The sequence below is a fragment of the Cetorhinus maximus genome, chromosome 1 (assembly GCF_964194155.1).
Source record: "Cetorhinus maximus chromosome 1, sCetMax3.hap1.1, whole genome shotgun sequence".
NCBI classification, from domain to species: domain Eukaryota; kingdom Metazoa; phylum Chordata; class Chondrichthyes; order Lamniformes; family Cetorhinidae; genus Cetorhinus; species Cetorhinus maximus.
Window position 1 is genome coordinate 212,853,263 of NC_135879.1, and position 27,650 is coordinate 212,880,912.

The window sequence follows — 27,650 nt, forward strand, 5'->3', positions numbered from 1 at the left end:
TTTGGTAGAGGTATTCAAAATCATGAGGGCCTGGACAGAGTAGATAGGGAGAAACTGTTCTCACCCATGAAAAGATCGAGAATGAGAGAGAACAAGAAGGCACAGGTTTAAAGTAATCGGGAAAAGAAGCACGAGGAAAAGTATTTCATGCAGCGAGTGGTTAAGGCTTGGAATGCACTGCCTGAGAGTGTGGTGGAGGCAGGTTCAATTGAAGCATTCAAAAGGGAATTAGACTGTTACTTGAAAAGGAAGAATGTGCAGGGTTATGGGGAGAAGCTGGGAGAATGGCACTAAGTGAATGGCTCATTTGGAGAGCCAGTGCAGACACAATGGGCCAAATGGCCTCCTTCTGTGCTGTAACGATTCTGTGAAAGAATATAACTTTCCAGAACAGCTCTGCAGATTAACAGTGTATCGCGTGTGTTGTGGTAACCAGTTACTGATATTATAGAATCCTCATAGATCTAGTGTCATTTCTTACCTGCACCTGTGCAGCCGCAATCTTGGGTTCTTCACTAGATTCCCCAATGCACAATGTCATTAACTTAGGTTCACACCTTTAAACTTGCTCTATGCAGCTCTACTCCACTTGCTTTTCACATGATTATTCTCCCCATTTATTAATATTTAACTCTTCAAATCGGTAGCTTGATCCAAAATGAACTCATGGGGTAATGAAAGATATTTTCAAGTCCATTTGAGTATTTCCGTGGTTCAATTCCAACTCCAGTGAGGTTGCTTTCACACCTGTATCTAAATTGTGCAGTTTGTTTCCTTCAGCAGGCCTGTAGCTTAGTGAAATGGCAATTTTTTGTAACTTATTTTTCTGATAGTGCAGCTTATTTTAACCCCTTGTGTACCAGGCCAGGGTTCCAGAAGCCAATAATAATTCTTTTGTCACAAGGAGGTTTGAGCAATCTGTGGGAATAAGCCGAATTACAGTGTACAAAGTCTTCACAATCAACCATAATTGCAGGTTTGCATTTCTTAACAGCTTGTATTAATAATTAAGTTTGTTGTGAAAATCTAGGATATCCGCGAGGGAGGAAGAGGTGGCCTATTAGAGACCTTCAAAATTATGAAGGAGTTTGATAGGGTGGGCATAGAGTAAATGTTTCCGCTTTCCACTGGTTGTTGGGGTGGTGGCGGAAGGTGGGAGGGGTGGGCAGTCCAAAACTAAGGGTCATAAATATAAAATTGTCACAATTAAATCAGGAATTTAAGAGAAACTAGAAACTTCTTTACCCAGGTAGTGGTTAGAATGCAGACCTTACTACCACATGGAATAGCTGAGACAAACAGCACAGTTGCATTTAAAGGGAAGCTAAAGAAGTACATCAATGAGAAATTAATAGAGGATATGCTGATAGGGCTAGATGAAGTAAGGTGGGGGTAGAGTCCCATGTGGAGCATAAACACCTTCATAGACTAGTTGGGCCAAAATGCCCATTTCTCTGCCGAAATTGCTATGGGCAGAATTTTTACCTCATGGGGTGGACGTGGCGGGCGGTGGGCCCAGAGGGGCCGCAAAACTGCCTGCTGCCTGCAATCAGGCCCCGACCGCGATTTCACGCTGGCCAATGCCAATTAATGGCCAACCAGCAAGAAAGGCACGCTGAGAGCCTCAGCGCCGCTGGGGTGGGGGCGGGAGGAGTGCGAGTGCTGAAGTGTGCACGTGTGTGGGGATGCACTCAGTGAAAGCTCCCTGAAGGCACAGAGCTGCCTCAGGGAGCTGAAGATTTTTAACATTAAAAGTAAAGATTTCAAAAATAAAGAAAATACGTCCCCTCATGTGACTCTGTCACATGAGCAGGGACGTGTTAAAAATGTCTTTTTAAGAATTCACTGTTCGAAACCTCATTCTGCTCGTGGATGAGGTTTGGCAAAAAATGCAAAGGCCTATTCACCTGCCCGCCAACTGAGAGGTTGGACGGGCAGCGAAAAATTCAATTTAGTTAATTGATTAAGGGCCTTAATAGGCCTCTTAATTGTCAGTGGGTGAGCTGCCACCTCTCGTGTGCACTCGCCAACCGAGAGATTACGACAGTGCGCAATGACTTCAGCTCGCACTATTTCACTCCCGTTCAGGCCGGGCACGCGCCCACCCGCAGGATGAAAAACTCTGCCCTATGTGGTAGTTTTGTATATTAATGTTGGTAGTACTCATTCCACGATAACAGAGTTAAGATATGAATGAGGATTGAACATAATAATGCAATGCGTGTGGATCAGAATTAACCATAAAATGTAACAATTAATCTTCACTCATTACTTCACGTCCAAATATAAAAAGTCACTGCACTCCCTATACTACCCATTCACCCTGGTATCATGCTTATTTCTAGGCCACATCAACCAACTTTTATCTGCAGCTCAAACAGCTCCTAATTTAACACCAACTGGAAACTTCACGCACAGATTCCCCTAAGATGATCGGTGTTGGGAATGGAGACTGTCAACCTAATGTAGTAACGTGGTGCTTTTATTAGGTTGGGGCAGGCTAGAAGAAATTTTACCTGATCTGGGATGACTAATGATGAACTTGGGTGTTGGATATAGCAAAGTATCCATTTCCCAATGTGAAAGTCCCTCATCTTGGTGGACACCTTTTAAAAAAGTTCCTTGGAAGTGAATGGATGTGCAAGTTGGGTGAGGTCAAAATTATTTGAGTCAGTCAGTTAAATAGTCAGTTACAGTTCTCTGCAAATTTTCCATGTGGTGGTAGAAGTGGAAAGCAGCTGGGGGATGTACATCGCTGTTAATTCCTACTGGCCCACCCAATAGGAGGAAACTGTAGCCACCCTATCTGTGGGTGGATGTATAGGCAGATAGAGAGAAACATGGACTTTTCTGTGTTTCCCACCATCTGCATTCCAAGAATCCTGGATCTGGAGGCTGCCTTATAAGCTCTTGCAATGAGTATTCAAGAGATTGGTAGAAGACGACCTGGGACAGATCAAAGAGCGACCTGCGCAAGCCTCCTTCGAACACAGGTATATATTGACAGGCTACATTAATTTCAACAAAAATATGAAAGGTGTAAAGGAAAATTGAAATCAGGCAACTTGCTTGGCAACACTTGCCGTCTGATACTAGTGATCTTGTTTCTTGCATGTTAATGCAGCAGACTGGAATTATGACCAGTAATCACCATGGAAAACACAAATTCCATCTCACTGAAGATCCTCAAGAAAAGGGGACAGAGTGGAAGGTCTAGACCAGGGGTTCTCAACCTTTGTGCTTCTGAGGCCCCCTCTGATATATTAAAAATTCCAAATGTGGAACACTAATACAAAATAACTATTTTTCCTACATCAAAATGAATTATACAATTGAACATGCATATTATTTTTGTTTAACTTGCTTAATGTGACACTTGTTGCCAAGCAACAATTCTGTCAAGACATTGGGGGTTATCTTCAATAAGCATATTATATTTAATAAGCAATCTGTAACCTCATGGCTCGGGCATATCCTGCACTCTACCATTACCATCAAGCCAGGGGATCAACCCTGGTTCAATGAAGAGTGCAGGAGGGCATGCCAGGAGCAGCACCAGGCATAGCTAAAAATGAGGTGTCAACCAGGTGAACACAGGACTACTTGCATGTCAAAAAGCATAAGCAGCAAGTGATAGACTGAGCTAAGAGATCCCACAACCAACAGATCAACTCTAAGCTCTGCAGTGTTGCCACATCCAGCTGTGAATGGTGGTGGACAATTAAACAACTCATTGGAAGAGGAGGCTCCACAAATATCACCATCCTCAATGATGGAGGAGCCCAGCACAGCAGTGCAAAAGATAAAGCTGAAGCATTCGCAACAATCTTCAGCCAGAAGTGCCAAGTGGATGATCCATCTCGACCTCCTCCGGAGGTCCCCAGCATCACTGATGCCAGTCCTCAGCCAATTCGATTCACTCCACGTGATATCAAAAAATGGCTGAAGGCACTGGATACTGCAAAGGCTATGGGCCCTGACAATATTCCGGCAATATTAGTGGAGGTTTGTGCTCTAGAACTTGCCGCGCCCCTAGCCAAGCTGTAACAGTACAGCTACAACACTGGCACCTACCCAGCTATGTGGAAAATTGCCCAGATGTGTCCTGTACACAAAAAGCAGAACAAATCCAACCTGGCCAATTACCGCCCCATCAGTCTACGCTCAATCATCAGTAAAGTAATGGAAGGGGTCATTAACAGTGCTATCAAGCGGCACTTGTTTAGCAATAACCTGCTCACTGATGCCCAGTTTGGGTTCTACCATGGTCACTCAGCTCCTGACCTCATTACAGCCTTGGTTCAAAGTTGGACAAAAGAGCTGAACTCCTGAGGTGAGGTGTGAGTGACTGCCCTTGACATCAAAGCAGCATTTGACCGAGTGTGGCATCAAGGAGCCCTAGCAAAACTGGAGTCAATGGGAATCAGGGGGAAAACTCTCCACTGGTTGGAGTCATACTTAGCACAAAGAAAGGTAGTTGTGGTTGAAATGCAGGAAGACAATATCCAGGTTTGGGCTGACAAGTGGCAAGTGTCAGGCAATGACCATCTCCAACAAGAGAGAATCCAACCATCGCCCCTTGATGTTCAATGGCATTACCATCACTGAATCCCCCACTATCAACATCCTGGGGGTTACCATTGACCAGAAACTGAACTGGGCTAGCCATATAAATACTGTGGCTACAAGAGCAGGTCAGAGGCTAGGAATCGTATGATGAGTAACTCACCTCCTGACTCCCCAAAGCCTGTCCATCTATAAAGCACAAATCAGGAGTGTGCTGGAATACTCTCCACTTGCCTTGATGAGTGCAGCTCCTGCAACACTGAAGAAGCCGGGCACTGTCCAGGACAAAGCAGTCTGCTTGATGGGCACCACATCCACAAACATTCACTCTCCCCACCACCGATGCACAGTAGCACCAATGTGTACCATCTACAAGATGCATTGCAGGAATTCACCAAGGCTCCTTAGACAGCACCTTCCAAACCCACGACCACTACCACCTAGAAGGACAAGGGCAACAGATAGATGGGAACACCACCACCTGGAAGTTCCCCTCCAAGTCACTCACCATCCTGGCTTGGAAATATATCGCTGTTCCTTCACTGTCGCTGGGTCAGAATCCTGGAACTCCCTTCCTAACAGCACTGTGGATGTACCTACACCACATGGACTGCAGCGGTTCAAGCATGCAGCTCACCACCACCTTCTCAAGGGAAACTAGGGATGGGCAAAAAATGCTGGCCCAGCCAGCAAAGCCCACATCCTGTGAATGAATAAAAAAAATATGCACATGTTTATCCTCTCATGGTTATGCTTAAGTTAATGACTGTTGCCAAGGTTGGTATACTGTCACTGAGCGGTTGATATACTGTCACTGAAGCTGATAGAGTGCTAATGAGACTGATGGTATTGCTGGCCATACCAGCTCTCGCTCCCCCTCTTGTCTGTTACTAATCAGCCAAGCAAAATGCATCTGCTGAGACAGGACATTGTCTCCTTGACAACAGGGTACTCGACCAATTACCATTTGCTTCTTTGGCCAAGGGCAAGTTCTGGTTCCTCATGCTCTATGCGGGGACAGGGACAGTGCCGATTGGTGTCTTGAGGCTGGAAGGTAAAATTCATACAAGTTCAGCAAGTAATAGGGAAGGCAAATGGAATGTTGGCCTTTATTTCAAAGGGAATGGAGTATAAAAATAAGGAAGTCTTGCTAAAACTATACAAGGCACTAGTTAGACCACACCTAGAATACTGTGAACAGTTTTGGTCCCCTTATCTAAGGAAAGCCAGTTCAGAGAAGGTTCACTAGGTTGATTCTGGGTATGGAGAGATTTTCTTATGAGGAGAGGTTGAGTAGGTTGGGCCTATGCTCATTGGAGCTTAGAAGAATGAGAGGTAACCTTATTGAAACATATAAGATCCTTAGGGGGCTTGACAGGGTAGATGCTGAAAGGTTGTTTCCCCTTGTGGGAGTGTCCAGGGCCAGAAGGCATAATGTCAGAGTAAGGGGGCGCCCATTTAAAATAGAGATGAGGAGGAATTTCTTCTCCCAGAGGGTAGTCAATCTGTGGAATTCTTTACCGCAGAGGGCTGTAGAGACTGGGTCGTTAAATATATTCAAGTCTGAGATGGACTGATTTTTAATCAGTAAGGGAATCAAGGGTTATGAGGAAAATGCAGGAAAGTGGAGTTAAGGATTATCAGATCAGTCATGATCTCATTGAATGGTGGAGCAGACTCGATGGGCTGAATGGCCTGTTTCTGCTCCTACGTCTTACGGTCTTACTATATACTTAAAATTCAAACCTGGCAGATAATTACTGCTTTAAAAATTGAAGTACCTTACTTTCTCTGCTACTCTTTCTAGCATTGGCGGTGTCCTGTATTATGGACCTTGACCCTTTACCCAGATTTCCCAATGCAAAGAATATCTTGAATGCTATAGACTGTACATGGAGAATGACCGGATGAGGTAAGCATCAGCCTATTAGAAAACTATCAGCTCATACTTGAGATCAGTTTATTCACAGGATGCGATGTTTAGCTAATTCCTCTGGGACATCAAGTCTTTTCTTAAAATATAGGTCTGAACATTTTTATTTATTTTCTCTATTGTATGTCTTTGCTCTTCTCAGGTCTCTGGGTGGGACTTGAACCCTGAATCATCTGACTCAGTGGTGAGTGTGTTAATCTGAGCCAAGGTATCACATCATCAACAACAAAGTTGCACTTAAGAGGCAGAATCTTTAGCTCCTCACATCTCCTCCACTTATAGAAAGAATGAGTGCAGCCCTTACAATAAACCATCAATAGTTACAACAAATATTATTCACAGCACAATATCGCCACCCACTGGCAAGGATCAAAGAAGTGCCATGGCTGCCAACTAAACAAATTGTACCCTGGCGCTGGGGAAAACACAGTGCGATGGATTTTACACAAATCTTTGCCCCCTGTGTGCTCTATGATCATTTGTGAAATGATTTTTCTCTGTTTAATGCAGAGCTCATAGCTAGTATGTTTCCAGACAGCACAAAAATGTCCCCAAATGGCAATTTCAATCAGAGAGTTCCTTTGATGGTTACCATCACCTGTGGCATTAGGAATAGAAATGGGTTGCAGGTAAGGAAGCTTGATGGGCAGAGCGAGTTTTACTGTCTCTGGCCTGTGCTGTTGCTGACTTGTTTCCCTTTTCATGTTCGATCAGCCATCTACCAAAACTTGATTTCATAGCCACATCTCTTTCTTCAGCAACTGTCTCCAGCTCTGACTTATTTAGGCACTTTACAGCCTTCCAGACTCAACACTGAGCTCAACAATTTTAGACCACAACCTCTGCTCCATTCAGCTGTTGGTATTGATTCTGCTGCTGCCATCTTTTATTTCTATGCTTGTTTCTTGTCCCATTACTATCTCCTTTTCTTTTGCACCATCATCCCTTTTGTCATTTAATCATGTCTGTCCCACCTTAACACAGACCCTCCCTTTTGCTCTCCCCACCATCCCACATCTTTCTTTTGTTTCTGTAGTTGCTTTTAAAACCTGTTACACCTCTACGTTTTCCCAATTCTGACAATACGTCATCAATCTGAAACGTTAACCCTATTTCTTTCTCCACAGATGCTGCCTGACTTGCTGTGTATTTCAAATATTTTGTGTTTTAATTACCATTTTAAATAGCATGTTTATCAGAGCTGCACCAAATGTGATTCTGACGAAGGCAAAAAAGAACATCATGGACTCAATTCACTTTCTGAAGTTCTATGAAATTGCTCCTTCATAGGAATTGTTAGACAAAAAAAGATGAAGGTCATCCTAGTACACCTTATATCACTCTGGTAATCACATGATACAACTTTAATGATGTTGTTGGTGTTTAATGGTGGTGTTGTTGGCTAATCATAGCAAGCACCATCAATTAGTCTACACCAGGCTCAGAAATGAGGTCAGTGGTCTCCAGTTCTCAAAGGTAGATCAAATTAGACACCAGGTTAGCTTCTAACCTTATCACTTACAGTATATATTCTTAGCATGGAATTTTAAGTTGCCAGAGTAATTGCACAGCAATTGGCTTACAAATTCCAATTAATTGGGACTCATGTCCCTTTTAAAAGACGTTAATCAACACAACCTTCTTTAATTGCTTTAGTTGTGAGCACAGTGCTTAAAAAAGCTCTTGAATAATCTCAGTCTTGAATCAAACTTTCTATGCTCAATCAGGTGAGGATGTTAGCAATGAGGAATGGAACACTTTATATTATTTTATGGGATGTGGGTGTTGCTGGCAAGGTGTGTTGCCCATCACTAATTGCCCTTGAGATGGTGGTGTCAAACCACCTTCTTGAACTGCTGCAATCCATCTGGTGTAGGTACACTTTCAGCGCTGTTAGGAAGGGAGTTCCAGGATTTTGACCCTGTGATAGTGAAGGGATGAGAATATAGTGTAATGTATATAATATGGTGTGGGGCTTGGGGGGAATTTGCAGGCGGTGGTGTTCCCATGTGTCTGCTACCCTTGTCCTTTTAGGCGGTAGAGGTCACGGGTTTGAAAAGTGTTGTCGAAGGAGGCTTGGTGAGTTGCTGTGGCTTTCCCATGCCATGTACCTAATGTCAGCATTAATTATTTCCAGAAGAGCTGCAGGATAAAGCATCTTCTGCACACCTAGTGCACTAGTGCCCCATAACCCACAAACTTAAACCATGCAGGTTGGTGCTACCAGTGATTTTTTAACATCAACCAACCTCCCCGGTATTGTTCACGAAGAAAAAGAAAAACAAAAGTTGTGACAACCTTCTCCATATTGCGTAGGTCTTATTGTCATTGTTGCTCCCTGTTCTATTCTTTGTTGCTTCACTTTGATCTTTTCCCTCCTTTGTTGCCACTTGATTGTAGGTTGTAAAGTTCCACATTGTCCAAATGTATTTATATACATTGTCAATGCTCTCTCTGACCTAAGCATATTTCCACTGCGACTGTCCATACATCCTTTTGAAAAGCACGGTATGCATAGAAGGTACTGGGAGTTGAGCTGGGTTTCACATGTGCAACTGCTCTGAATTTGAAAAGTGGAGTACAAAAATACACAGGAAAAACATTCCAAAAGTGCACGAAAGGTGTGCTATCAAGTGTGCTATCAGTTATGTGAAGAGACTGGAAAAGCTGGAGTTATTCTCCTTAGAGCAGGGAAGGCTAACAGGAGAGAGGTGTTCAAAATCATGAATGGTTTTGACAGAGTAAATAAGGAGAAACTGTTTGCAGTGGCAGAAAGTAACAAGAAGGCACAGATTTAAATTCAAAACAAAAACAAAAACAGAATTACCAGGAAAAACTCAGCAGGTCTGGCAGCATCGCCGGAGAAGAGTACAGTTGACGTTTCGAGTCCTCATGAGGACTCGAAACGTCAACTGTACTCTTCTCCGGCGATGCTGCCAGACCTGCTGAGTTTTTCCAGGTATTTCTGTTTCTGTTTTTGTTTTGGATTTCCAGCATCCGCAGTTTTTTGTTTTTATCTCACAGATTTAAATTGATTGGCTAAAGAACCAGAGGCAACAGGACATTTTTACACAGTGAGTAATTATGATCTGAAATACACTGCCTGAAAGGGTTTGGAAGCAGATTCATTTGTAACATTGAAAAGAGATTTGGGTAGATACTTGAAGGGAAAACATTTACAGAGCTATGGGGAAAGAACAGGGATCTGGGATTAATTGGATAGCTCTACTTAAGAGCCGGAACAGGCATGATGGGCCAAATGGCCTCTTTCTGTGCTGTAACATTCTAGGAATAGGGTAAAAATATATAACGGCTGTGAAAGATCACACATACATGAACAATGTGATCCCCATTCACATCTGTGCAATTGGGTCCAATTGTAAGGCAAATACTGTGGAAGAAATCCAAGTTAAAAAATTAAGCTGTGCAGAAAGAGAAAATATATAAGCCCCAGGTGCCTGATGCAGGTGAAATTCTGAAATTAAATGGTTGTGTAGGAATGTGGAGCAACATAAAAGGAACTGTGCGAGCTAATTTAGTGATTTCGGATAAGAGTGGTGAAAACCAAAGTTGAGTAAACACAGTGGAAGGAGCTCTTGGATTAACCACCCAACTACGTGAATCCAACTGCAGTCCAATCACACAAGTTTTATGGGATTCACTGCCACATGTCCTCAAATTGAGTGGTTACTTGCAGCATACACTGCAGGCAGCAATTTTCTCTATATGAACCACCTAGTCTAATCCCCTTCTCCTGCTCACGCTCTGTATTAATATTTAATTCCCTTTCAAGAGAGTTTATGGACTCTGCTTTAACAATGGTTCTTGTCAGGTAGTTTTATATTCTAACCAGTCTCTGTCTGAAGAGCTTCACTTCTTTTAATGATTATCTTAAATTTGTGCCATCTCATCATCTTAACCAACTGAAACGATCAGTATTTATAATTTTGAAGATCTTCATCAAGTCACTGCTACCTTTTTTCAATTCTTATCAAGTTTTTCATAATTGTACCCATTTCATATTGCACTTCCCAAATCTCTACTGTATTTTGAATAAAAACAACAATGTGGCCTACAACACTCATTATTATTAAGGCCTAAATCAAACAGCAACTTCTGGAGTCTACACATGCACAATTAAGTGCAGAAATCAGGAGCTTCTGTCTGAGTTGCTCTGTTCCTCCATAAACTGTGCTACAATGATACTTTGCTAATAGACTCAGCCTCGAAATCTGTGTAAGGGCATAATGGTGCAGCACTTATCCAGTTACCCAGTAAACATTCCAGAAAAAGTTAGGGCTGGTGCACTCAGCTGCAAGTGAATTTTTAATGATTAGTTTTAATTACTGCCAAACAGCCTTCCAGGTGCTTTAAAAAATCTCTTTCCTTCAGACTTTAATTATTGTTGGAGAAATAATAAAAAGTTTTTCAAAAAAAAACTTTTCTTCCTGTATCTTTTATTTCTTTCCCTCACTTTATTTAGCTTCCTGTACATGATTTGACATTGAATTAAATTTTCTATTTTATACTTCCTGGTTCAGACTCTGTGGAGAATATTTTTCTCCAAGGGCAGGGAACAGAGGTCAAGATTAATTCCGGGTCCCAAACCCACTTCCTGTCTGGCCCCAATTTACACAGGGGTGCCCACTTTAATTGGTCTGGAGATGGGCTTGCATCCAATGATGGATGGCGGGCAGATTCTCAAAGCTGAAGGGCCAATCAGACGCTTTCCAGCTTGAAAGGAGCAACAGGTTGCAATAGAGGGTAAGTAAAGGAGAGGACACCTGAAACTGTAGGCACTGTTTCTCCAACATTTTAAATAAATTAAGAAATGGACCTTGGGATCGGACCGTCCCAATGGTGTGGGGTGGGGCGAACCCCAGAACAGGGCAACCTGCGGCTGCTCCTGCACCCGACCTCCAGGCCTGCCTGGTGTGCCGGGGCCCCCGGAATGCAGCTGGGAGGTCACCTCCAAGCACCTAAATTGGCCCCAACAATCTACGGAGACCTGGGGGGGCCAACTGGAAAATTCCAGTTGCCTCCTTTAATTGGCCTCTATAGGTTCTAAAACGCGTCATCAGCCACCTGCTGCTTGCAGGCTATTTGCCCTATAGCCCTTCCATCTCACTTTCACAAAAATGGTCCAGAGGTGGGATGGAGCTACTTGCAGCTCTCACCTAGCGACGAGCTTCACTGCTGCTTGCTCTGCTCACACACATCTCAGGTCCCCTATAGAAAGCGCTGCATTGGATCAGATGCCTATGGCACCAAGTTGTCGCCCAAAAGCTCAGAGTCTGCAAGTGTTGTGAACGTCAAGCACTGTTGCTTTGCCACTGATTCCAAAATCTGGGCTAATACTCCAAATGTGACCCAACTAAGGGCTTGTATAAGGTAAATATTAGCTCTGAGTCTTTATATTCCATTTTGCAAAACTTGAATGGCTTGGGCTTAATCTACTTGCATAATCAATTTTACTGATCTTCATCTCTAGACCAAGTTCCTTCTCCTGTCCTAATCAATTTAAAACCTGCTCCACACAATCTTCCATTTATATAAATCTCCAATTTTTCTTTCTGCCCTTCAACCAGACATAACATTACAATATTGATTGTGTTCTTTAAGCCACCTACTATAAAGGTGTAGAGGAGCAAATTCGCTATGAAATTTCAGAGATGCAAAATCTATGGAATGGTGAAAATGGGGTACTTCCATTGTCCTAATATAGATTAGGATAGTAGTAGTATTAAGGGCAATGAGGGGGAAGAGTTTTTGAAATGTGTTGAGAATTTTCTTGATATGTTTCCAGCGCAATAAGGAAGGAGGCATTGCTGGATCTAGTTCTGGGGAATGAGGTGAGCCATGTGAATCAAGTGTCAGCAGAGGAACATTTAGGGGTCACTGATCATTGCATCATAAGTGTTAGGTTTTGTTTTATTCAATCATGGGGTGCGGACATCACTAGCTAGGCCAGCATTTATTGCTCATCTCTAATCGCCCTTGAGAAGGTAGTAATGAGCTGCCTTCTTGAACCGCTGAAGCACGGACTTAGACAAGTGTGGATTAATTAGGGAAAGCCATCACAGATTTGGTAAAGGCATATGTGATATGATTGATGTGGTGTATATGAACTTCCAAAAAGCATTTGATAAAGTGCCACATGGTGGACTTCAATTTTGCTGACTAACCTCTGGAATAAGAGAGACGGTGGCAGCATGGATGTGAAGTTGGCTGAGTGACAGGAAACAGAGAGTACTGGTGAATGGTTGTTTTTTGGATTGGATGATGGTAAACAGTGGGGTTCCCTAGGGGTCTGTACTAGGACCACTGCTGTTCTTGATATATATTAATGGCCTAGACTTGGGTGCACAGGGCACAATTTTGAAATCTGCAGATGAGACAAAACCTGAAAGTATTGTGAACTGTGAGGAGCAGAGTGATAGATTTCAGAGGACATTGACAGGCTTGTGGAATGGGTGGACAGATGACAGATGAATTTTAATGGAAGGAAGTGAGGAGCGATACATTTTGCAGGAAGAATGAGGAAAGGCAATAAGAATTAACGGGTATAATTCTAAAGAGGATGCAGCAACAGAGAGACCTGGGATATATGTGCATATACAAATCACTTAAAGTGGCAGGGCAGATTGACAAATTGGTTAATAAGCCATACAGGATCCAGGGTTTTATAAATAGAGGCATAGTGTACAAAAACAAGGAGGTTAGATTAACTTTTTTAAAACACCGATTCAATCTCAACAGGAGTATTGTGTCCAGTTCCAAGCACCACACTTTAGGAAGGATGTGAGGCTTTAGAGAGGGTGTAGAAAAGATTTACAAGAATAGTTCCAGGGATGAGAGACTTCAGTTAACTGGATAGATTGGAGAAGCTGAGGTTGTTCTCCTTGGAGAAGCGAAGGCTGAGAGGAGATTTGATAGAGGTATTCAAAGTCATGAGGGGTCTAAACAGAGTAGATCGAGAGAAACTGTTGCCATTGGTGGAAGGGTCGAGAACCAGAGTACGCTGATATTGGCAAAACTGCCGACAGCAACTTGGGGTAAAACATTTTTACACAGTGAGTGGTCAGGATCTGGAATGCACTACTTGAAGGTGTGGTGGAAGCAGATTCAATCATGGCTTTCAAAAGGGAATTGGATAGTAAAATCTAAACAAACCCACTGCATTTTACTTATCAATCATTTGTTTTCCCAAAGAATTCTCTATGACTGCCTTTTTGAGATCTGTGCTGACTGCCCCTGATTTGTGTTTCCCCAAGTGCCAAATAATTTTATCCCACATTATGGACTGTCTCCATTGAAAATTCACCAGAGAATGTAACCAACTTTATAAAATTCTCCTTCAAAACTTCTAAATTTCTTTTTTATTTCTAATTTCTTTTCCCAATATTAGGAATTAGCCAAATTTGTACTCCATGTTAAAATTAATAAAACCAGAACAAAAAGTACTCTCAATGAGCCATAATGCCAAACACGATCACTAGATGGCAGAACAGGCCACAAAGTCTAAAGTTCTCCAACATGCCATCGGGTCATTCAGTGCCTCTTCTGTCAGTGCTCAACAGTGCTGAAAGTAACTGCAGTGGTTGGAGTTACTGCTGAAGCCTGAGGCAAATTATCAAAAATTCAAACTAGATGAACAGCACCAATGATACTTTAATTCACAAAAACGGCAGAATGATTTTCAGCCTGGCCATCTCGAGATTCAAACCCAAGCTGCAGAGTTGACGGGACGGTCAGACAATTTACATTGCTGAGCTCCAATGAACAATAAACCTTCAGAACTATTGCCAACTTGAAAACAAAAATGTTGTTGCCCTGTTCCACCTGATATTCCATAATAACATTGCCCCTCCAGGCACGAAATCCTGACTTGACACCCCAATGTGGTGAATGCAAACAGGTTTGCAGCGTGAGGTTTGGGCATACCTGCCGCACCGGAAGCACTTTGTCCAGGTCATTCAAGGTAATGTTTCCATCCTCTTCAAACTTCCCCTTCACCATCCTGCACAAATGACAAGAGGAGCAGCAGCATTAGGCCACAGCCTTTCAATCCTTACAGACATAAGGCAAAGGCTGATGTTTTAGAAAGGAGGAGGAGTATTTCTGACAACTGGAACGCAGTACACAGCTTGTGACTAACAGTGGTCCCCAATACTGACAAATAAACTTGCCTGCAGAATGTACCTTCCTCCCTTCATAACTACCATTTGCAGGGTTGGAAATACTTTCTCTTCCCAATCCCCTCGGGTGCTGCAATTAACTTTTTCCACCCATCCCATTTGCTGTAGAATTTCTCTATCAATCTATTCAGTTCCCTTTACTGCAGTGTGGTGAGGAGATCAACATGATCCACCCATAAGGTGGATAATTAAGTTGCCCCTGGCCCTTCCAGAAGTTTCTGGAGTAGGTTACCTGCCTGCCAACTGTACCACAGAAGACGCATAAACTGGGAACATCAGAGGGAAACTTATTTAAAAATGAAAAACCAACATTTTTGCACCTTCATTAAGATTAAGATGGTGATGGTGTCAGAGTAGAGTTCTCCCATGATATTCCTTGAACAGCTACCCATTCTCCTCCAAGCTGATTTAACCTGCTCCCTTGAAATCAGTTGCCCTAGATATAAAGCAAACACTGCCCTTGTTTAAAGAGTAATGGATCTTTAAGTGTTTTTAAAAAAACAATTGTGACCTGCAACCAAGCCATATTGACGTAACCAGCTCTCTGTTGGGATATTTCAGAGATCAGTGCTTTTGGATAGCAGCATAGAAAAACAAGAAAATCCAATAACTCAGTAAAGACCTACACCTAGGTCTACAGGATCACGTTAGTGTAGCATGTAAAGGAAAATCACACAAGCAGGAGCACACAGTACTTTACACAAATACACGTGTTTATACATACAGACCATAAGAGCTACAAAAATATGCTACAAAAGGAAATCTGCAAGGAATATCAAAATCAACAGCAGAAAAAGTGGATGATCAAGAGCAATGTGGGCCCATGGAAAACTGATAAGTCATACCATCAATTAAAATAAGGAAATGGTAGACATGCTGAATAATTACTTTCAGTACTTACAGCAGAGGAAGACCATAGCATGCTGGACATCCCAACAAGATATACTTGGTTCTTGGCAATGAGGTGGGCCAGGTGGACCAGGTGTGAGTAGGGGAACGTTTAGGGGGCAGTGATCCTTATATCATAAGATTTAGGTTGGTTATGGAAAAGGACAACGAACACTCCAGGGTAAGAAAAATTAACTGTCAGAAAGCCAACATCAAGGGGATGAGAATGGATCTGGCCCAGATCAATTGGAACCAAAGGTTGGCAGGAAAATGGTGCCTGAACAATGGGCTGCCTTTAGAGAAGATAGTTCTGACATAGACAAGGTACATTCCCATGAAATGGAAAGGCAGGGCAAACAAATCCAGAGTTCCCTGGATAGAGTTCAAGATGAAGGAGAATAAATGCACTTATAACAGATATCAGGTGGACAATACAACCAAGAACCTAGGCTGAATATAGAAGGTTCAGGGGGGGAAGTGAAAAAGCAAATAAGAGAAGCAAAGAGAGAGTATGAAAAGAGACAAGCAGCTAATATAAAAGGGAATCCAGAAGTCTTTTATAGGCATAAAAATAGTAAAAGAATGGTGGAGGAGTGGGGCTGTTTAAGAACCAAAAAGGGGGTTTACGCATGGAGGCTGAGGGAATGGCTGAGGGATTAAATAAATACTTTGTATCTGTCTTTACCAAGGAAGATGCTGTGCAGGTCATGGTGAATAAGAAGGTAATTCAGACACTTAAAGGGTTTAAAATTGATAAAGAGGTGACATTGGTTAGGCTGTCTGTCCTTAGGGTTGAGGAGACACCTGAACCGGACAAGATGCATCAAACGATACTGAGGTAAGTGAGAGTGAAAATTGCAGAGGCACTGACCATAATTTTCCAGTCTTCCTTTAACTCAGGGGCGGTGCCAGTGGACTGGAGAATTGCAGATGTTACACCCTATTTCAAAAAGGGGTGTGAAGATAAGCCCAGCAGCTACAGGCTGGTCAGTTTAAGTTCAGTGGTGGGAAAACTTCTTGAAACAATGATTCAGGACAAAAATAATAGTCACTTGGGCAAACGCAGATTCACTAAGGATTTATTAAGGGAAAATAGTGTTTAACTAACTTAATTGCTGGAATTTTTTGATGAGGTGGCAGAGAAGGTTGATGAGGGCATTGCTGTTGATGTGGTGTACATGGACTTCCAGAGGGCATTTGATGAAGTGCTGCACAACAGACTTGTGAACAAATTTATAGTTCATGGAATAAAAGGGACAGTAGCAACATGGACATGAAATTGGAAGAGTGACAGGAAACAGTAGCGGTCCTCTATTTAAGAAGGGAGGGAGGCAGAAAACAGGAAACTACAAGCCAGTTGGCTTGACGTCTGTCACGGGGAAAGTGTCAGAGTTGATCATTAAAGAGGTTATAGCTGGGTACTTAGCAAAACACAAGGTAATCATTAAGAGTCAGCAAGGTTTTGTGAAAGAAAAATCATGTTTAACCAACTTATTAGAGTTCTTTAAACGAGCAACATGCGCTGTGGTTAAAGGGGAGCCTGTAGACATACTGTACTTGGATTTCCAGAAGGCATTTGGTAAGGTGCCAGATCAAAGGTTATTGAGGAAAATAAAAGCTCATTATGTAAGGGGTAACATATTAGCCTGGACAGAGGATTGGGTGGCTGGCAGAAAACAGAGAGTATGCACAAATGGGTCTTTGTCTAAATTGGCAGGATGGGGTCCCTCAGGAGTCTGTGCTGGGGCCTCGACTTTTTACAATTTACATCAATGACTTACAGAAGGGGAGTGAAGGTACGGTAGCTAAATTTGCAGACGACACAAAGATGGGTAGAAAAGTATGCTGTGAAGAGGACAAGGAGTTTGCAGACGGATATAGATAAGTTGAGTGAGTGGGCAAAAATCTGGCAGATGGAGTATTGGAGTATAATATGGGAAAACGTGAAGTTTTTCACTTTGGCAGGAAGAATAATAAAGCAGAGTATTACTTAAACGGAGAATGACTGCAGAATTCAGAGGTGCAGAGGATTTAGGTGTTCTCGTGCCTGAGTCACAAAAAGCTAGCATGCAGGTGCAGCATGTAATCAAGAAGGTTAATGGAATGCTATCCTTTATTATGAGAGAAATTGAACATAAAAGTAAGGGTGTTTTGCTTCAGTTATACATGGCATTAGTGAGACCACATCTCTAATACTGTGTAGTTTTGGTCTCCTTATTTAAGGAGGATTTAAATGCATTGGAGGCGGTTCAAAGGAGGTTTACTAGGTTGATACCTGGAATGAGCGGGTTCTCTTATGAGGATAGGTTGGACAGGCTGAGCTTGTTTCCACTGGATTTTAGAAGTGTGAGGGGTGACTTGATTGAAGTATATAAGATCCTGAATGGTCTTGACAGAGTGGATGTGGAAAGGATGTTTCCCATTGTGGGTGAGTCCAGAACTAGGGGGCACTGTTTTAAAATTAGGGGTCGCCCTTTTAGGACAGAGATGAGGAGAAACCATCTCTGAGGGTTGTGCGACTTTGGAACTCATTGCCTCTGGACGCAGGGTAACTGAATATTTTCAAGGTAGAGGTAGATTAATTCCCTTGCATAACAAGAATCTAAGGTTATCAGGGGTAGATGGGAATGTAGAACTCAAAACACAAACAGGTCAGCCATGGTCTTATTGAATGGCAAAGCAGGCTCTTGGGGCTGAATGGCCTACTTCTGCACCAATTTTGTATGTTCATATATTCGTAATGGATGTTTCTCTGACTAGAGAAAGGTTTGTAGTGGAGTTCTCCTGGGGTTGGTGTTGGGACCCTTGCTTTTCTTGTTAAATATTAATGACCTAGACCTGCGTGTAAGGGCACAAATTTAAAATTTGCGAATGATATGAAACTTGGAAGCATTGTGAACTATAAAGGAGGATAGTGTGGAACTTTGTTTCTTTAATATTATCATTACCACACCCTTTGCCTTTGGTTCCATGACACCTTTGTAATTTAATTTTTCTCACCCTCTAACATATCCATGACTTCTCTTTTGCTCCATCTGCCCACCTCACACCGCCCCCAATGCTTTTTCAACAGCATAAAACCCATCACACTCCTACCTCTCTTCAGACCTGAAACGTTAACTCTGTTTCTCTCCACAGATGCTACCAGATCTGCTGAGTTTTTCCAGCACATTTTAGACTTTTTATAATGATTGTTGGCCTCTTGTTTCTCAGTTATATTCCTGTGTGACTCTTTTGCTAATTTACTCCATATCTAATTTTTTTTTTCCTAAGGTCTTGCCTTTATAGGGAGATGGAAGGCAAAATGCATTGGGCAGTCATGAGAGAAGGAGGGGTTGAGGATCAGAACATGATATTGTTGGAAGGAGGGGGAAATGAAGGAAAGAACTGCATCCAAGAGAGAAGGATTTGGGTTAGAATTGAACTGGAGGAGAGAGAGGACAAGGGCAAGAAGGGACTTGTGGTCTAGAGCTGTTAGTATTCTGGGCAAATTGGTAGAAGAGCACTAGGGGTCTGAAAACAGTTAGTGGAACTGTGATCTGGTTGCACTCAGATTAGGTTAAGGAGCCAAAATATACTCGAATGTAGGAGTCTGGAAGGAGCAGTGAATTAATCACTTATCATTCAGATTAAATCGCTGTCCAAGGAATTTTGATTCAAATCCTGCCCACAGCCAAGGAACATTACCCCATGTTTCCTAGATAGTTTGAACACAGCTGCTGGTATGGTATGGACCTTCAGCACAAAACTGCTCATGGATAATGTGGCCCTAATCTTACTGAGAGAGATGGCTGCTGAGGGAAATGGTTACTGATGTAGCAGAGGTCACTTCCTGGGGCAGAGTAGAGGAAGCTTAACTCTGCATTTGGCCTGTGCTACAACTGAGGGAGCATTGAATATCAATACCAAAAATAAAGTTGTGTCTCAGCAAGAATTTTTTCACCTTGATGAACGCAGAGAAAAAATACTGTGTCTATGTTAAGTTTGAATCCGACTCCCTTCCATGAAAGTACACAGCTTAGTAAAGAAAATTTTCTGTGGACAACAGATCTGGTTGATTTTTTAACTATTCTCTGCAGTGGCCCAGCAAGACACTTAGTCGTATCGAACCACTATCAGAAGTTCAAGGAGAAACTCCAACACCATCTTCACCGGGCAACCAGGGATGGCCAATAAATGTGGACCTTGACAGTAACATCCACATCCTGAGTACATATAATACTTGAGTATAGGACGCAACTTCTCACGCAGTGGTGTTTCCTATCTATACTGGGCCTTGGGGAATTCTGAAGAACAAAGAGAATGCTCCTCCATTGACTGCTTTCCCTCCTCTCCCAGTCATGGAAAACAACGTGTTCCTTTTGACGGCACCTAAGAGGAAAATTATGGAGATGAAGATTCTCCAGCTGGAAGAAATTTCAGGAATCCCCCTTTCGCATTTGGAGAAATGATACTTACCCTTCTCGATCAATGTGGGGGAGGTACTTGGAAGCGTTTTGTAAATGCTTTCGATGAAACGAGTTGGTGAAATCTAATTTCTCAGGTTGCAGATCCCATGTTGCTCCACTGCAAGAAAAAACCCGCAGACATTATAACTCACAGGGAAACAGGCCTGCATCAGGGTGTCTTCAAACTAGTCTCTGGCTTCCAGAGGAATAGGCCCACAAAGGTCTTTCTTTAGTTGAACAGACCCAAGAAATTCCCTTGTTCACTCTGCTTTCCAGAGAGATAGGGAGGTATCTGACAGGCTCCCTCCTTCCCACATACTTCTGGGAAGGATAGCCTGCTCCTTTCTTGAGGCATTTTTGTCTTGTTTCTTTCACTCAGTTCTCCCCACACCTTCCGCACCAGGTTGAAAGGGTAGGTGACAACACGCTCAAGTTGGGCCTCCCTAGCCCTACTTTGAAAAAAGTTTGCTATGTGCAAGAAAGCAATTGTTTCTGAAATGCTCAAAGCTATTTGCACCAACACATCTATTTCACAAAGCGTTTAAGGTATCAGCTCTCCAGACCTGTGAAGTGTAGTTACAGCTAGGAGAGAATGAACTGCACCAGACATCTCCCTGCCTTGGAAAATAAAACTACTGTTCGTTCTTTTCTCTCCATTATGTGGCAGAGCCTTCCAACAATCTTGATATTTTTGACACAGATAATAAATAGCACCAGATAGTGGACATTACGAACAAACATGAGTAGAAGCCAGTTTTACTGACGGATGTTCAGTATAAAGAGGAATAAGGTCACAACAACACAGACTGTTGCGCTCCAACACCAAATGTTGCACACAAACAGGATGGGACAGAATGCGTTGGCAATGGAGGACAAAGCAAGCAAAGGGCAGATAAAGAATGAATCTGGAGAGGTTTAATAATCAGGAGCGAAGATGTGCTTCCTCACTTGTGAAACCCTGGGTACAGAAGAACATTTGTTAGCCCTGTGTCTTTTCTCTCCCCTTTACCAATGAATCAGTTTCACAGATTCACGGTACATGTAGTTTATTAAAACTATATATTAGGTGAGTAGGATATCACGTTATTCAAATTACCTCCCAGATCACATTATTTCTATAGCATCAGGGGACTCTATTTCTGTAAGCTCAAGTTATTTTTAAAAATGGTTGACCTAGAAAGCACTGAGCTCCCTGGAGATGCTGATACTGCAAGGGTTAAATATTTTATTTAAAGTGGAATACTAGAAAATCACAGTAATTTCCACATGTTACAATCAAGATCACCTCTGTGTGAGGTAGAGATATATTCAGTTATATTCAGTTTCCCCTGCTGCTTTTATCAATCAACCTACTGACACTCTTAAAAATATTGATACTTTTCCCCTGCTTAGGGACCTCTGATCTGGATATGCATCAGTTCAAGAGACCAAGTGTACATCTCCTAACTAGAAAAATGGACTGCATGCTAATGCATGCTCTGGTAGCCAAGTTACATAATGCTCAGAATAGTGAAAGTAGTGGGAGAGAAAGAAAAGCTAAACAACATTACAATTCCAAATAGCTTGAAACACATCTCCCATTGGGCACAAATCAATGCTGAGACATCAAAGGAAGTGAAAGCAGCAGGGAATGGGGGTTGGGGTAAGAGGTTGAAAACAAAATGTAAAACAAAAATACATACCTGACATGCTCAAAGGTATTAACTGCCCAGATATCGGTCCCCAGAATATCATAAGATGTCTCTTGGTGACAGTTCTACAAATGGAGGAAAGCATCACAGGAATCAACATTAGCATAACTAAAGTTAACTGTGCTTATGAAAAACAAAATATGTAACTTTAAGTTGCCCAGCTTTCATGCAGTAGTAACAATTTCACCTCTTGAATCAGGAGGTCATTGATTCAAGACCCACTCCATTGACTTGAACAAATAATCCAGGCTGACACTTCAGTGTAATACTGAGGGAGTGCTCGACTGTGATTGCTGGGTCAATCAGAATTTTCAAAACTGAAATCAATAAGTCTTGTTAGGTATAGATATTAAAGAGGTACGTCATAAAGACTGGTTCAGCCATGACCTAATAGAATGGTGAAATAGGCTCAAGAGACTGAAGGTTGCTATCTATATGTAAATTCTACTCTGTCCTTGAATTGGGACCTCAGTTCCATTTTTGTGTGTTTAATCATTAATATGTTGCTTCATTGCAGTTACACTTATTACGTTGATCTTTGGTAAATTTATCTACCTATTCAAGCTGTTAAGGGTGAGGAGAAGTGAGCGGGCTCCCCTTCTATTCAGCCCCCTCAGTTGGTCGCAACAAAGGTTTTTAAATTTATTTTCCCTATAAATGCCTTTTCTAATCCAAATGTATTTATTTGTTAATAAGGAGCCAATCAAACCAGGTTTTCTGGTGCCAAAGAAAGAGTTTATTAGTCACTAAAAGTTTATTAGTCACAAAACCCAAGAAAAAATAATAAAAACATGACAACACACACAGATATCAGAAATAAGGAAGAGTCCAATAAAAAGTTAAAAAGAATGTACGGTTAAATCCTTTGCTGATTGTGTAGATTGTTGAACATTGTGGCGTTTGAAGTTAGTTGGCTTTATGTAGAATTGTGGAGTTGGCTTAATTTAGATCTGAGCTTTGTTGAAGACACCCTTTTAACTTCCAGAGAGAGCGACAGCAACAGTGCGACTTTTCTGCTCTTTTCCAGCAGTGTTTTGGATGACTGTCATGTTTCTTTCTCCTCTTGCTTGATCATTTTTCTCATTCTGCTTGACAGAGCCATTTTAAAAAAATTCCTCTCTGTATATTCCCGGAAGGAAATTCAGTTAGCGTGTCTTGCATTCATTGTTGTGGGCCATGTAATCCCATTTTTTGATCATTGCATCTTTGAAAGCTTTGACACGTTTCAAGATATAAATCACCAGGATATGGGAGTTATTTCATGCTCCACATGGGTTTTGAATGTCTGATGAGTATCTAATCAAAGTCCAGCACTTTGCATCTATAATGCCCTCCTTTCAAGAATGTCCCTATTTGAAGTGGACCATGATATCCCCCCAAGGTGTGAAATTCCATGTAACAGGTCTCCAGTGCAATTCATACATACTTTCCAAAGAAGTGATCAACTTTACGGTATCAGCCATGAGGTGACCTGTGGCAGCCCTTTTTTGATCAGTGCTTTTTCTTGTATTCTTTAAATACAGGTCTTCTTTAAACAGTTCAATACGTCTGTGGTTAGCTGCTGAAGTTGCAGATAGTTCTCACTCAGTCACAGTTTTCTGTCATCGTGACAATGCCTCAATTATTTTTGCTTCGTCTTCGAGTGACAACCCTGTTTAATGAAATCCCTATTTTGGGCACCTAGTGTCAAGCTAGATGTAGTGTAAAACGCCCTCTAATATGTTCATACAGCATCCTCTAATGTAGCAGTGACATTTTTTCATTTCCCACGTCGTCTATGGACTGCCAAAATTAGTTTCATATAGGAACCAGGGAAGAATTTTATCCCTATAATGTCGGATAGATGAAAACCCAAGTTCCATCTACCTACCCATTGCTTCCTCCCGACAATTTTTAATAAGAAAAAGAAACTAAGTTTTCACACTAGTCTACCATAATTAGGACGGCTTTGTAATATCAAAATATCAGTACCACACAAAATAGGCTTTCTTAGATCCCTAAAGTAATTGTCAATGTCGTGTTTGAGTCTGGAGATCAGCACTCCTTCAAGTTATTCAAACTGCAGCTACAGATACATTTGCTCAAGTCTCATAATGCAAATTTTGCTAGATGACCACACCGTATGTTTACAAAGGCTCCCAAAGAGACAGAAGACTGGTTTCAGATAGCGAAATGGAACCAAGCATGGGGGGGAACACAACAGAATATTTGAACTCTCTGAACTTTATAAAATACTCCACCATCCTTTGGCCCTATCAACTTACAATATTAAAGAATCCTCAACTCATAGAGATGCAACTTACTGAGCCTATCTAGAACTGGAGCCAGGGCCCCTACCTCTCCTGAAGTATTGAGGAATTCAAGCTGGAATATCAGCTCCAAAAGTAGGGAAGCCCAAGCTAAAGATTTGGAATAGAAGCACAGAACAACAGGTAACATTTTCCTTCAACTTGAATTTTCATTTCTATTCAATAACTCATCTGATTATTATAGAAATCCTAAAACATTAACTTGATTATTTCTTCTTATCCTTACAGTGATCCTCTCTGCTCCAAGGATTCTAGGTCAGTGAAGGACTAGTCAACACAACCCTGTCTACCTTTTTATGCACAAGACATACCTGGGCAATTTTCCACATTGCCGGGTAGAAGCCAGTGTTGTAGCTGTACTGGAACAACTTGGTTAGGGTTGAAGCTAGTTCAAGGGCACAAGCCTTCAGTACTATGGCTGGGATGTTTTCAGGGCTCAGTCTTTTAAGTATCCAGAGCCTTGAAGATTGACAAAGAGCAACATTTTTTGGGATGCACTTTGGCCAGCATATTCAACCTTTTAACAGCCATTAAGATATAGGTGTGTAAATATTAAGATAATTCATCAGCCACAGCTCTCAAAATTGTGCTCCTGTTACTCCTAATGGAAAGGCAAATCAACATTCACTACCTGCTGAATTACTGGTTAATATGCAACATGAGTCAGCATTTCAGAGTAAGAAGTGATAAAAATAGGAAAGAGAGCGATTCACTTCCATTTTCAGTGTAGGATTCGGTCTTGACATTTAAATACCAAAGCTTCATTGTGTTCATCTATTGTGTAATACTCTTAAATCTGCTCACTGAAAAATAAAACAGCACAAAAAATACATCTCATGTGCTCTTGTTTAATACTTTCATGGGATGTGAGTGTCACTGGCAAGGCAAGGATTTGTTGCTCATCCTTACTTGCCCTCGAGGCGGTGTGCCACCTTCTTGAACTGCTGCAGTCCATGTGGTGTAGGTACACCCAAGTGCTGTTAGGAAGGGAGTTTCAGGATTTTGACCCAGCGACTGTGAAGGAACGGCGATATAGTCCTATCAGTGGAGAAGAGTTGGAGAAAGATGATACCATCAGCAATGGTAAAGGCTGAGGAGTCGAGAAGGACGAGAAAGCATAGTTTAGCTTTTTCACAGTCACAAAGGATTCATTTGTGACTTTGATAAGAGCTGTTTTGGTATTACGGCAGGGTCGGTTACCTGTTTGGAGGGTTTCAAGCATGGAATTCCAAGAAAGATGGGAATGAATTTGGGAAGCAGCAACATGTTCAAGGCCTCTGCAGAGGAAAGGGAGGTTAGAGATGGGACGGTAGTTTACAAGGATGGAGCAGTCAAGGTATTTTTGAGAAGGGGGTAATGACGGTTGAAGAGGGAAAACCATTAATAATATCAGCTAACATGCGGTCCAGGAGGAGCAGTTGGGCGGTCAGCACATTAGTGGAAATAGGGTCGAGGGAGCTGGGGGTGGGTCTTGTTTCATATATGGATGGCTTGATGTATTTTATCCAGAGAGACTGACTCATGTAGTTCTTTCAAACTGGTTTATTTAAACTGTGTACACTACATACAAGGTGGGCAGAGTAGGCACATCTCTCCCGAGTGCTGCCTGGTCCAATTGCTATACAGAGTCTCTAGCACATGACTGCTGATGTCACCATTATGGCCACTCATTATCATAACTATTCTAGTGACCCATTACATTACACCTCCCCCCAAGTATGCTATCAATTTTTTTAATAACAATGTTAACAATTTTCAAACTATTTACATCGCATTTACTTTAATTTAGTCTAGTTGCTTAAGCAAGCAATTAGGAAGGCAAATGGCATTTTGGCCTTCATTGCAAGGGGACTGGGGTACTGGGATAATGAAGTCTTGCTACTGTTGTACAGGGTTTTGGTGAAATCACGTCTGGAGTAGTGTGTGAAGTATTGGTCTCCACATTTAAGAAAGGATATACTTGCATTGGAGGCGATACAGCGAAAGTTCACTAAATTGGTCTCTGGAGTGAGGGAATTGTCCTATGATGAGAAGCTGAATAAATTGGGCTTATATTCTCAAAAGTTTAGAAGAATGAGAGATGATTTCATTGAAACCTACAAAATTCTGAAGGGGCTTGATAGAGTGGACGCTGAAAGACTGTTTCCACTGGTTGGGGAATCTAAAACACGGAGGCACAATCTCAGGATAAGGGGCTGATGATTTAGGATTGAGATGACAAGAAATTACTTCACTCAAAGGGCTGTGAATCTTTGGGTTTCTCTGCCCCAGAGATGGATGCTCCATCGTTGCATATGTTTATGGCTGGGATAAACAGAATTTTGGTCCCTCAGGAAATCAAGGGGTATGGAGAGTGGGCAGGAAAGTGGAGTTGAAGCCCAAGAGCAGCCAGATCGTATTGAATGGCGGAGCAGGCTCAACAGGCCATATGGTCTACTCCTGCTCCTATTTCTTGTGTTCTTGTGTAAACTATATACATTTCATTGACTCTACCACCTCCTTCCCACAAGTCCACCAGTGAGAGGCCAAGTCTTTTGGTGCCTTTACCACTCTCCCGGACCACGTTGTTGTGACTGCTTCATGGGGCAGGCGGTCCTGAATTGGGTCCTGGAGAGGGTCAGCGTTTCACAAGCCACTTGAAGTATCCTTGGGGTCCATCCCACATCATGTGGTAATCAAAGACCTGTGTTTTCGTGGGCCCCAGTGAAATCAGGGTTCTCCTGCTGTGTCGCAAAGCACCAGACAGTATTTGGACCAGGTATGACCATGGGTGCTCCGTTCTTTGAAGTACCACACCTCTGACTTACGTTCCTGGATCCAAACCCTCTGGCCTGGTGTTAATGGTGCTAGAATATTAGCCCTATGACTGGAGTTGTACCAATGTTATTATTTTTCACGGAGACCAGTCTCCCGGTTTCTCACCCTCAGCAGGGGTAACATTAGATTAGAGGTTCCTTGGCAGTAGAGGAGCTTGCGTCTTTTGAAGTCGGCCCATGAGCAATTTGGCTGTCGAGAACGCATTAACCAGGGGTGTAACTTGGTAATGCAACAGGGCTGAATGCCAGTCAGGATTCCTGGCCATTAGGGTCTTGATGGCCCTCACTGCTCGTTCAGCCTCTCTGTTAGCTTGTGGATGGAGAGGAGAACTGATGAAGTGGGTGATCCCATTGTCATCGGCAAATTTCCTAAAGTGGTCATTGGCAAATTGTGGACTGTTATCCGAGACGAGTTCATCAAGAAATCCATGTGTATAGGACATGGTTTGCAGCACCCTGACCACTGACTCAGCTGTAGTGGTGTGGGGACTGACCACTTCCAAACATCTACCACAACGAGGTACGTCTTGCCCCAATAAACAAAGAGGGCGAGTCTGAGTTTTTGCCAAGGTTGTTCTGGGAAGCGTGATGGTACTAGGGGCTCTATGGGTGCCTGGCTGTTAATTTACAGCCTGAGTTGACCACTTGGGTTTGGGGACAGTTAGCAACCCTGAATACCACTGCGTTGGTTCTGTGACAGGTGATACGACAGCTCTGTGCGGCACGCAGTCAAGTTCCTTTTTGACTTTCAGCAGTAGAGGGATGTGGTACCCTCCTAGAGGTAAATAGACAAACTGGCAT

At 42.3% G+C, this 27,650-nt stretch overlaps 1 protein-coding gene across 9 annotated transcripts in view; it reads right to left on the reverse strand.

Annotated features, from left to right (window-relative positions):
- ctif (CBP80/20-dependent translation initiation factor) overlaps positions 1 to 27,650 on the reverse strand; it is a 276,809-nt gene that overhangs the window by 116,069 nt on the left and 133,090 nt on the right. For 6 of the 9 annotated variants that reach the window (XM_078552816.1, XM_078552814.1, XM_078552799.1 and 3 more), the window contains 3 exons: positions 21,716 to 21,789; positions 20,044 to 20,151; positions 14,444 to 14,519 (listed from right to left, as the gene is read on the reverse strand). In XM_078552816.1, the coding sequence (XP_078408942.1) occupies positions 14,444 to 14,519; positions 20,044 to 20,151; positions 21,716 to 21,789 (258 nt within the window). The remainder of the gene's footprint in view (positions 1 to 14,443; positions 14,520 to 20,043; positions 20,152 to 21,715; positions 21,790 to 27,650) is intronic. The other 3 variants (XM_078552821.1, XM_078552822.1, XM_078552820.1) reach the window with 1 other exon arrangement.